This window comes from Pelecanus crispus, chromosome 7 (assembly GCF_030463565.1).
Source record: "Pelecanus crispus isolate bPelCri1 chromosome 7, bPelCri1.pri, whole genome shotgun sequence".
Taxonomy (NCBI): domain Eukaryota; kingdom Metazoa; phylum Chordata; class Aves; order Pelecaniformes; family Pelecanidae; genus Pelecanus; species Pelecanus crispus.
In genome coordinates, this window is record NC_134649.1 from 48,353,153 (window position 1) to 48,365,943 (window position 12,791).

At 39.5% G+C, this 12,791-nt stretch overlaps 1 protein-coding gene across 1 annotated transcript in view; it reads left to right on the top strand.

The window, feature by feature from the left end:
• CNTN6 (contactin 6) overlaps positions 1 to 12,791 on the top strand; it is a 120,012-nt gene that overhangs the window by 69,577 nt on the left and 37,644 nt on the right. Inside the window, exons 7-10 of the mRNA XM_075714559.1 lie at positions 1,279 to 1,463; positions 4,001 to 4,137; positions 7,531 to 7,660; positions 9,467 to 9,617. Coding sequence (XP_075570674.1) covers positions 1,279 to 1,463; positions 4,001 to 4,137; positions 7,531 to 7,660; positions 9,467 to 9,617 — 603 coding nt within the window. The remainder of the gene's footprint in view (positions 1 to 1,278; positions 1,464 to 4,000; positions 4,138 to 7,530; positions 7,661 to 9,466; positions 9,618 to 12,791) is intronic.

Consider the following 12,791-nt stretch of genomic DNA (forward strand, 5'->3'; position numbering starts at 1 on the left):
TTCAATCAGTGTAATTTGCTTACTACTTACACTTCCTCCGGGTCCTGGTTCTTCTGGCTTTGGCTGAACTTGCAAACATTATCGTCAGAGACTCAAAATGCAGAAATTGGGCCTAAACTTACCTGTGTTAGGCAATTCATCCATTCTGTATTCGTGACTTGATTTCTTTGGTCAATGAACAAGGATTTGAACCAGGGACCTAAATAATTTAAGGTGTGAGCAGTTACAGCCTCTGCTAAAAAGGAATAAATGCTTTGTAAGTCAGCACTGCAGGCCAGAGACCTTGGGGACTGGCAGACAAGGGCAGCGTGCCCTTCGAATTTCCATGAAAGTTAGGTTTTCAAGTTCAGTCCTGAGTGTTTGCTGTTGATGTGACTTCCAATGGAAAAGAAGTCAGCATTTAGCCAAAGCCTCTGTAAAAAGCTGTTCAAGGCGTAACTGCTCGTCTGCTTAGAAAAAGCAGCTTACTTTAGTTTGCAGAAACAGAAAGCAACTGTGAAATCCAAGACTATTAATATTTCAAAGTGTTTTGGTGACATAATAGATCATGAAAGTGAGGCTCGTATGGTTTGTGATATTACCAGAAATCTAAGAAGTATTTATAGCCGCCTTCATGCTTGACTATTTTTTTTATTGTATAGAACACATTGATCCAAATATAAATGAAAATGATAGAAAGCTACAAAAACATGAAAGAAGAAATAGTCTCTCTTGTCTCTATCTCCTTTCAGCCTCAGTGTCTCATGCTTTCCACTTCCTTGCTCAACTGTCTGTCCGCCCTCCTCTACCCTGGCTCCCATTTTTTATACTTAGATTTATTGGTATTTTTAGGTCCTTTGAATTCTTGTCCAATGTTTCCTATTTTGAGGTGTGAAAATACCTCTAATGCTACAGGGAATTTGTTTGCTCTGAAAACCAGTCAATAATTCAGTGCTTCTGTGGTGTTGATTTGGACTTCTAAAGTCATTCCTTCAGTGTCACAGTGTTTAAAAAGCAGGTTTGAGCCCTAAGTAAGAGTGACTGTGGGGAAAATCCAAATTAGCCTAAGAAGCAATCATAGAATTGACAAAGGACTTCATCCCACTGCTGGACTTGTGCCCCTAAATAAATTGGACAGGTTATAAAATCTCAGTCTTATGAACCTCTGTATGTCATGCTTAGAAAGAGAAATGATTTCTTTTTTTAAATATTATTACTCTTATGAAAGGCTTTCACATTATCTTTTCTCTGCTATAACAAATGCTCTCTCTTTTTCCCTAATGAAATACAATTATTTAGTCCTGTCCCTAGTATTAGCTGGAAGAGGTCTGGTGGAAACTCACTGACAAAGAAAATCGAACACCACAAAACCAAAGGAGTTCTTGAAATCCCAGACGTTCAGCAAGAAGACGAAGGCTCTTATGAGTGCATTGCAGGAAACATTCGAGGAAGAAACATTGCAAGAGGTCAATTATTTGTCTATGGTAAGCAGATTGATTAATTTCTTCATTTATTTTTTTTTTTTACACAGCATGATGTTGTTCAGATGTATTTTGTAGATGAAGTCTATTAGCCCCTCACTGGAGATAGGAAATGTAGTTCAGGTTAAGCGGATTATAAAATGATTGGAGGTCTGCAGTGACCTTCACTGAATTACATCCTCAGCAAATAAAGATAGTTTGCATTAAAACTCAGATTGAAAATGTGGGCTGTGCCATGATGAAGTTGTAAAGGTTAATATGAGGCAGAAAGAAATCCCTGGTACATTTACATGAAACATTAAGGGCAGGCAAAAAGATTTACTCTCAATAGCTCACAGCAGCGTAAAGCTGTGCTGCCCCAGATGCAGATCAGGGAAGGATTCATGAGGTTTTGGTTCATGCGACTGTAAGATTATTTCACCTCCTATTCTAGCTGAACTCTATTGCTCCATAAACAGATGAGGGCAAAGCAGGGGAGACTCATTCCACTGCCTCCCTCTCCTTCCCCCTCGTCTGAAAGTGGAGAATAATATTTCTGTGAAACTCTTCTCCCTTGCCCTTCCTGCATGCATTCATTTCCTGTGATCCAAGGCACGCAGGATGGTCCCTCACAGCCAAGGTGAATTATGTGCTCTTCAGTCCCATTGTTAATACCCAGGGAAAGCAACATATCTTGACATGAATAAGAAGGGAGATCTTTTCTTTACCTTGTAAATCTTCCAAGGAGAAGGGGGAAAAAAAAAATGTAACAGTGAGGAAAAAAATTACAGAAAGATAGACAGAGCCTACAATTAACATCTGTTGAGAAGACCTTGACAAGTATTTTTATTTTAAGTAAATCTCTTCTAATGAAGAGGTGCAGGCTTTGCTGATAAGCTACCAGCCTCCTGCAGCCATGGCTAATATCAAGATATATGCCAGGAATAGAGCAGCCTGCTGCTGTTTTGAATATTTAATTATTTCTTTGCTTTTAGTGGGTTATTTTTGTTCTCATTGTTCACTAATTTTTGCAGAACATCAATCAAGCAGTTCCATTAAAATTAAGTTCAGTAATTACCTGGACATGATTGATAACAGCACAGGCAATTACAAAATTATGATCAGTTAATACAATCTAAAACAATGCGCTTATTAAATGTGCTTTGTAAATTAATTAATAGCTGTTTGTAGTGAAATATATAAACAGCACTCATGCAGCTTTTATACAGGATTTTTTTAATCATATTAGGAGTGGGCTGGTATATGATCTACGTAATTGACTTTTTCTTGCTTAATCTTTGTTCTGCGGTGTTTTTTCTCTGTAGGCAGCTTGTCTCTAGGAAATCTCCAGGTTTCTTTCCTGGACACTGTCTGCTGCTTTGTGTGTGATACCTAGATCCCATGCCTTAGGCTTTGAGAGCATTAAAAATGACATTCAATTAGAATCACTTTGAAGCATGGTGAACTCTATCCCAATACTTTCCCGTTCTGGGAAGCGGCTCATTGATGTTGATTAGTCTAGTGTTGGACCATCTTGAGGTACTTTGGGGCAGAGTCATGAGATACCCGCAGGGTCATGCTGTAGAGAAGCTTTTTAGTAGCTTGTTCTGCTAGTCTTAAAGGATAATGATCGTCTTCCTAAAATTAAATTGCTTTATGTAAGAACTACGCGTATATGTGTGTGTATATACTTATGCACACTAGAGCACTATGCTTTAATAACCCAGCCAAAAATCTTTCACGGGATGTTAAGACACCAGCCACTTATGCTAGAGGCAGAGGGATGCAACCCAGTATCTCAGCTGCATTTGGCTTTGGTCTATCCCCAAGTTAGGTGGTCGTTAGTTGTTCTCCCTAGGTCTTACATTCACCTATATATTGACAGCTATTCTAAATGTCAGCCTGCCTCAAGCAAATTCCTGCCCAGCTCAGTCCTTGAGTACTTAGTTGGATGTTTACAGAGCTCGTATGTGAGTCTTACAAATTCTGCTTTTAAGCAGCAATAAATTTGTGTCAATGTGCTACAAGTATTCAGAAGATGGTATTCTAAGCTGAGATCACCCTAATTCCTTTGTGTCGTATTTATGTTGTAAATTACAACCAAAGAACCCATGGTCTCAGTATGTGGGTAAAACAGAGGGGTAATATTTGCAATCCATGATTTTTATTAGCTGCTGCCTAATGATTTTACTTTTTCTATTTTTGGTACACAGATCCAAGTACCTTGAGAGGAGTACTGGTTTTTTTAGAAAATAGGGGTCTCTTTCAGAGAGTGTGTCCAGAATTTCAGGCATTTAAAATCACTGCTTCTGCAAAATTTGGCCATAAAAATGAATAATATCTAAACTGCAGTTCCTGTCCACTAGCCACTTGGTCTCTAACATTTCCCCCAGTTAGTCCTGAAGTTTAACGCCAGGGAATTGTTGTGCAGAATTCACTTGCAATATAATGATTTGTTGGACAAATACTAATTAGCCTTGCTCAGTTCATTAATTAATGGCAGCATACCTCCAGAAAAATAATTTTTCTCCTGCTTAAAATGGTTTGCATATTCTTTCCAGCACTCCCGGAATGGGATAAAAAAATCCAAAATGCCTTTCTGTCTCTCTATGACAGTTTATTTTGGGAATGTAAGGCAAAAGGAAAACCAAGCCCTTCCTACAGCTGGTTAAAAAATGGCCAGCCGCTCACATCAGAGGTAAGGTTCCTCTCATCTTGTTTGTTTTCTTGCTCGTCTTTTTTTGTTTTTACATGATTTAGTCATGACATTAATTTTACAGTGCATTACCTTTTTCCAGAGATTTTGTTAAAGCTTGACATATCAAAATAAACATATCAGCACAAAATTTGTAACAAAGCCTTGGTTCTTGGAGTTCATCTTTAGTGCAAATGTATGGTATTGCCAGTTTATGTATAAATAGATACACAAATTTCTTCATGTGATTTATCTTACAGAGCATCTAATTGCTACAAGATATGGCAGTAGGTGTGGATGGGTTTAAAAATAACAATTATAGTTATGGAAAGAAGGGTCTGTCCAGAAACACTAAACACATTTGTAGACATAATCTGTAATTTGAGAACCGGTAGGATGCCAATTGACTGTTTGTGGAAGAGCATTTCAGAGCTGGTATTGCAAAGTGATCAGCCTGTTAACCTGCACTTTTCTTCTGTTTCTGTTCTTAATCTGTCGGCTGGATGGACCTTTGGTCTCATGCAGTATGGCCATTCTTGTGCTATGTTAATCCTTTAACTGAATTATCAGTCAGCTATGAAAATCAGCTATCTTTGAGGTTAATGCTTTTCTGGAGCTATGTAGAGGAATAATAGACTAAAGAAAACCATATGAAGTTATAAGGAAAAAGTGAATAAGTGAAAAAACTCACTTAAAGGAAAAAGGACCAAGTGGAAGGGAAAGCAGTGAAGGGGTAGGAGTGCAGGAGAAGAGGGGAAATCAATTGGAGCTCAAGCATTTAAGGAACCTGATCAGATACTTATGTAGACAGGGCTTTGAGAACCCAGCTTTGTCTCTTCCCGGGCAATATAATTGTACTTCTGTGCTGGCCAAGCTTTGGCACAGCTATCTTCCAGTCTTCAGTTGCTGGCAACCTCATGGAGAATGGCTTCTCTGGTAAGAGACTCTTTACTCCATTTGTGTTCTGCTGAGACCAAGTTTTTATTAAGCATCTATTCAGCATCTGTTGGGGATAAAATGGCATGGCTCATCTGTAATGAATTCTTAACTTGGTTGGAAAAAAAAAAATACTGTGATTAATGTCTGTCTAGCAAGAACAGACACAGAATCATTTCCAAAACATATGGGGCAAATTAGCACCTGCTGGGTTGCAGAACCTACACTTATTTGACTTAGTAGTACTTATCTGAAGCAGTTGGAGGGGGGTCCAATCTTCCATATGACTGTCTGCTGGATTAGTCCTAAACAGAGCCCAACCAGCATCTGAGAAGGCCAGCCAGAATTTACTTGGATTGCAATTTTTCTGAACCTGATCATTCATTCTATTCATTGTCACCTCTTCCTAAGCAAGATTATCTGTCACTCTTCAATTGCATAGTTTGAATAAAAAAGAATAAAACACTCGGCAGATGCATTTTCAACCGACATTTTCACAGTACTTAGTGTATTGTAAATGGAATACTTCAGGCAACAAAATGCTGAATGTTATTGCTCAATGGACAAAATGGATAGTTTGGAGGTGAAAGAACAAGGGAGGTGTAATAAAATATTCAGTCTGTCACAGCACCCTGCTTGTTGGAAATATCACAGGAAGAATACCTTCCAGACGCTTTCCACCTTGGGGCTGATTCTGAGGATATTGTCTACTCTTTGTCAAACCTTTCTCCCTGACCACCTAGTTGGTCATCCCTGCATTATTCCTGCTCGTGTACATGGTGTGCTTTATTCTTCTCTTTGTCTGCACAGCTCAAAAGAGCCGGCAGAGAATGGTGGGGGATTCGGCATGTGTATGAAACACAGGTGTTGCTTCAGAGGGGGGTTTTATATTCAAAGGCTGTTTGTAAAAATAGAGTGCATCGAGAGGCTAGCAAACAGCCTGAAGGCACAACTAAGTATGCAAAAGATATCTGTAGCAAGAGCCTCAAAAAAAATTAACAGTGGATAAGTAATGTAACATTGTTAATTAGTTTGCAATACACCAGCCGTACAACTGCAGGCTGTGCTCTCATCAAATTTCCAAGCTAAACAAGGTTGGTCTGGGTCAGAGCTTGGTTGGGAGACCTCCAAGGAAAAGCCAGAGTTTTGGAAAATAATGCTCTGGGGCTCAATAGGTGTCACTCTCCCCTCTGCAAGCACTGCAAGAGAAATCCCTGCAACAGGCTGTGCAACTGGCTTCTCTGTGGCAACTTGGCAAGTTAGGTTCTATATGTCCAGCAGATCACAAATACATTTTAGATGCTTGTAGCCATTCAGCAAAGCCTGCAATGTACACTCTAGCAATGTATGCTCCCATTACTGCAGCGGAGCCAGACTAAAGGAGCAGCATAATAGTAATAGTAATATCTGCTGTTTCAGACTTGCATTTGGTGATGGAATTTCTATTCCCTGTTGTGGATTTCTTCCACACTGATCTGTTTTGGGGAACATATTCTCTTCTCCTTCTCAGTGTTACGCTTTGCAGTGAAGCTATTATTGTCTCCAGAGGCTAGTAATTGTAAAATCACAAAATATTTAGCTTTAACTTATGCTTCTAGCATGAAACAGGCTTTTCTTTTTTTCTTTTCTATTTACCAAAATAGAGCAAATAAAAATTCTTTTTAATACACCAAAACCCCAGCTCTGGTCCAAATTTACCTACTGTGCAGTTTCCTCTATTTCAGCAGAATTGCACCAAAGAAACTTAGTGTGTATAGCAATTCAAGCCATGAGGAGCATGCTCTCCCTCTGATCTGAACAGCTGCCTGCGGGTTTCCAACAGGAATTTGAAAGTGTTGGCTTTCAGTAGAGCTTTTTCAGTGGATCGTTTTTCTGTGACTTGTGATGTGATGACATTTGAAATTTTTCCATTATGTGAGCACCTCTGTCTCCTGTGGAGCTTTTCTGATCATCTTAGATTATCATCATCAGATTCATCTGCTCAGATGAGGGGGGTAGGCCATGCTGCACCATGCCCCCAGCCAGGGCTGCAGGTGCTGCTTCTCGGGAGCAGTATGGAAGATGGTCCAGGCTCCCAGTGTGGAGCAGCTGTACCTGCCCTGTAGTAGCCGCGTCTGCGTCTGCTTCATGGGGAAGCACACCCGCAGATTCACAGTTCAGCAATGCAGAGAAACACATGCCACAGCTGGAGCATCTGTGCAAACCCCCCCAGGGCAATGACTGCAACATGTGCCTGGAGTTCTTGAAAAGTTTTAAGAGCTAAGAGGTCTGCGAACGTAACCACCATCATATAGCCGAGCTATACATCGTATTTCTGATGTATTCATTCACATTGCTTCCAAGAAAATAACATTTCTGCTTCTGAATTATGATCCAGTGCATCAGTGCAATACCAAAAAACTTTGGGATTGTACACTCATTGGCTCTGTCAATGATTTTTGCTTGTTTTTCTTTTATCAGGAAAGAATTCAAATAGAAAATGGAACTCTTATTATACATATGCTGAATATGTCAGACTCTGGCCTCTATCAGTGTGTGGCAGAAAACAAGTACGATACTATTTATGCCAATGCTGAGTTGCGGGTGATTGGTGAGTAAATGCCACTAAAATAAGCAGGTAGCAAGTATAAGAGGACAGTCATTTTAAAAACTTGAAATCAAGAAATGAATAGATGAAATTCCACCTGGCAGTTCAAGTCTATTGATATTTCTTTGCTGCTTGCTCTTCATTGCCCATGTGTGAATGTGTTGGGTTTTTTTTTATTTTGTGACTGGTTTGGAGGAAAATTCTAATCCCATGTGTGGTCTTTTTATCACATACATATAATTTTAATGAATGCTGTTTCTCACTTAGTGTTATGAGTTATTAATAGTCTGCTGGTTTTAAAAGTCAATTTCAGGAAGTGGGAAAAATAGTTTTAACTATAAACAAAGAGCATATGGCAAATATGTATATAAACCCAAATAATATATAGCAAATAATCTCATTAACGATTACCAGAGATGCACATAAAACTGATTTTTTTCATATATTATTAGTATTCTGTTATAGATCTCCAAATATAAAGTTTGTTCAACAGCCAAATACTAGGGAACCCAGTAAAACACAGACTTTAAGAGCACCTAACTGGTGTACAGGTCTTGTGTTTTCTCCTTCTCCAAGAGTGAATTTTCACATAAATTACTGGACAAATGAACACATTTTCAGAAAACAGCGTTGGTTTATGAACAGAAAGCCATTGAAAAACTGTATTTGTAATTGAATACTCTAAACTCTGCAGATGAATACATGTGGCTGGGCACATGGGTCAGGGCAATCCCAAGCACAAATACAGGCTGGGCAGAGAATGGATTGACAGCAGCCCCGAGGAGAAGGAATAGGGGGTGTTGGTTGTTGAGAAGCTCAACATGACCTAGCAATGTGTGCTTGCAGCCCAGAAAGCCAACCATATCCTGGGCTGCATCAAAAGAAATGTGGCCAGTAGGTCGAGGGAGGGGATTCTGCTGCTCTGCTCTGCTCTCGTGAGACCCCACTTGGAGTACTGTGTTCAGCTCTGGGGCCCCCAACAGAAGAAGGACATGGACCTGTTGGAGCGGGTCCAGAGGAGGGCCATGAAGATGATCCAAGGGCTGGAGCACCTCTCCTGTGAAGACAGGCTGAGGGAGTTGGGGTTGTTCAGCCTGGAGAAGAGAAGGCTGAGGGGAGACCTCAGTGTGCAGCCTTCCAGCACCTGAAGGGGGGGCTATGGGAAAGCTGGAGAGGGACTTTTTACAAGGGCATGTAGTGATAGAACAAGGGGTAATTGCTTTAAACTGAAAGAAGGTAGATTTACTCTACATATAAGGGAGAAATTCTTTACTGTCGGGGTGGTGAGTCACTGGAACAGGTTGCCCAGAGAAGTTGTGGATGCCTCATCCCTGGAAGTGTTCAAGGCCAGGTTGGATGGGGCTTTAAGCAACCTGGTCTAGTGGAAGGTGTCCCTGCCCATGGCAGGAGGGTTGGAACTAGATGGTCTTTAATGGCTCTTCCAACCCAAACCATCAGGTGTGATGTTTATCCTGCTGACATCGCTCTGCTCGGGAACCTCATTCTTCACCACAGATAGACCCATTCTCTCAGTCTGCAGATTACCCCAAGGAATGATTATCAGAGCAGAGAGTTTCTAGGCAGACAGTTTAGAAACAGCATAAATAAGAGACAATGAATTCCATTCTTTGGTACTTAAATACTTTTTTTCATGTTTGATATATCTACTTTTGCAGAAATCTTAAAAGCAAAGCAATTATTGGATTCACCTACTATGTAACTCTACGAGAGGAATTTAGAAAGTTCATTTAGTAACTTGTCAGCTGCATACCATTTTGCACTTCTTTCTTCTTTCTTCTCTATTTTTAGCTGCGGCACCTGATTTTTCCAATAATCCCGTGAAAAAAATGTCTGTTGTTCAAGTTGGAGGTGAAGTTACAATTGGTTGTAAACCTAGTGCTTCTCCCAGAGCAGTTATTACCTGGAGAAAGGGCTCGGAGGTTCTGCGCCAGAACAAAAGGTACCATCATAAACCAGTTGCTGGATTGTTGCGTGTTGTCTGTTTTATGCTTATTTAAACATCACTGAAACACAGCTGACTTAGCATTGCTTTTGACAGCTCATTGACAGAAAACTTTGATGCCAGAGGCCTATTTGTCTTTAGCAGTGGCCATATAGTTCTGCAGATATAAAGCTGATTGAGAACAAAGCCAAACCGAATACACACGGGTAATTGTACGATACATACGTTTGCGTTCATCAGCAGTTAATTCACTGCAACGCTATCAGAGCTGACTTTACTGCATGCAAGGCCTGAATGAATTGGCTTCGTGCAGGAGACATCAGTGGAGGCTTCAGGGAAGTGGAATATACCCCCAGGCTGCGGCATAATTGCTTCGCAGCTGTACAGGTTGTACAATAACCCATAGCTAAATCAGCCTCCATATTATCTGTCTCTTCTCTTTAGGCAGGATTTAGCCGCTGGACCAGCATACTGGTATGCTCCCTCACCTACCAGTATGGGGTTGCATGGTCTTTGGCAGGGCTTTACTGGTGTTTTGTCTGTGATGGCTAATAGCTTATTCGTGAGTTGCCACAAACCATCTACATTATTACATGCTAATGTCAATTAAATGGTAAAGCATTAAAATCAAAAGCGACTTACTGACTTGAGTAAGTTATGAATAGTATACACAATATACAACCCTGATGATGTTTCCATATACAAACGTAGACGGATGAAATATGCAACAGTGTCCAAGAACTGTAATCTTTCTCAGCATCTCTTTCAGTTCACAAATAGAATAGCAACACTGTTTTTATCACATTATTGTTTTCAAAGACTGAAAATAAAATCAGTAATTCATAAAGCTCTGGAAATTGAACACCAGATTGTGCACACAGGGCCGGTTTCTCAAGGAGGTTAGTTTGGGTCGCATAAGATTTAATTATAATACTTTAAAATAACATTATCCAAAACTGTGACACAACTATTTCCCCATTTCATACTGCAGTAAAGTACAATACAGATACAATGAAGTCAGAGAAGTATATGTGAAAGCGCAAATCTGAGAAGTATTTCACATAGGTACTTGCAATGAAACAGAAAAATTTGGGTAAGCAATTCATGCCACAGGGCGTAGAGAAACTTCCAATGTTTTTTTTTTTTCCCCCCTTTCACTAATGACAGGTGGTTTTTTTGTTTGTTTGTTTAGCTTCTCAGCTAATGATGAAAAATACTTTTCTAACTAGTGTTCAGTCAATTCTTTATTTGCATTTTGATTGTACGGTCTATTCGGCAAAAATGCCTGTTCATTCCTACTGGACACAGCCTATCCCTACAGCATGTAGCAAATATGCTGAGCATATTTGCCACAGGTGATCTCTGGATTTTCTGACATTGAGAGCAAGAGCAAGGAGAGCACTGTTTAAAACTTACAGTTTAAATAGTTGAATTAAGCCTAGACCTTGGGGTTCTACTACCTTGATATTCCCCATCTGATTTGCTTATAAAAAAAAAAATTTACATACTGCATACAGTATTTACTTGTGCTCCTGTATTAATTTACTAACAATAATTATAAGCACACTGTAATTTTTGAGCATCCCAGAAGGCCTTCTGCTGCTTAGCAGGAGTAAACAAAAGGAGCAGTATTTACACTGAGGGAAAGGGAGAGAGGGTTTAAACTCTCCACGTGCAAAACATTGTTATGAGTGTGTCCACTGGCGCAAAGTAGATTTTATGAGGCTTTTTGATTATTAAATGACAAAATAGTTAATGCCACAGTTTTAAAGAAGAGGAAATAACTCATCTACACTCTATTTTTCCAGAGGTCTTTGTGACAGAAAACACTAAATGAAATAAGGATTTGTATGGCTGTAATTAGAGTACAAAGCTAATTAAAGCACTAAAATCATATGTATCTTTGCTCATAAAGAGAAGGAATCTGCTCTGCCTTATATATATAATTAAACACTGACATGTCATATACAGATTAACTATTTTAACTAATGATTTCCTTATTTTGGCTCCCATTTTATTGTGCAGCATTTATAATCTTGCTGGACTCCTTTACTAGCTGTTTGGTTTTGTGTTTGTTTGTTGTTTGGTTTTTTTTTTTTAAAAAAAAAGTATTTCTTTGGGTTATAAGTGCTGGAAAAAAAGTAAATACCAGTCCCTTATGGTTCTGACAGCAAAACTGTGATGGACACATTGCTAAATAAGTCAGATCACACAGGTGCTTCAGAATGATTTAGACAAATTCAATCTTTTGTTACAGAAATAGTGCAACTAGACCTATTCCACCCTAAGGGGAATGGATATTCTTTTTTTTTTTTCACCTTCTTTCTTTCACTCACGATAATAGTTTATCCCTGATAGTCGTGCACGCATGGTCACTGCCCTCCCTGATCATCTGTGCTCTTAATATGACGAGATAACGCTGCTTTATATTAATGTTAGTTTGTGAGTATGTAAAGAGAAGTGTGTTAACTAGGAAGAGCTAATTAATAGACTATCCGTATTAGTAAAAGCACCATGAAATATTTTTGGTTTTATTTCCTCTGAGGGTTTTTTTTATCAAGCCTTTTAAAGTTTATCAAGCTGTGGTATTTGGGCCCCTGCTGTTTGAAAAATATCTTTACGCTTCAGACTCAGGCAATGTTATCTTCTGAATCCCTTGCCATGGTCCAGCAGTGAAGGTCCTCAGCCCTAAGTCCCCTTTTCAGGGCACAGAGAGTTTCTTCCAGCCCTGCTTGTCTCTCCCATCTTCTCTGCAGCTCAAACACATCGTTGCCCAGATCTTCAACAGCTTCTATGCTCTGATTTATGTAGAATACTTTATTGCATTTGAAGCATACATTTAAGTCCTTAAAAAAATTTCTGCATCAATACATTTTTACATTAGATGGTAAAACAAAGCCTGAACGTACTTGTGCCAGGTCTGCTTACTGTTCCCAGTCTTAATGTCCCCTCTGCATTGAGTATTCTACTTCAAAATTGTCAGAAATAGCTAAATTCCACCCTCATTCGTACAGCTCTCCCCCTGAGTAGTGGGATTTATCTTTGGTTCATGCTGCTGGCCACCTTAGAGAGGGAATTCAAGGTTATCAGCTGCAGGAATCAAAAAGAAATTCCACAGTTGGCTAATCCTAGCTGGTTCTACGTGCCCTCTCTTCACGTGATTCCCCAATC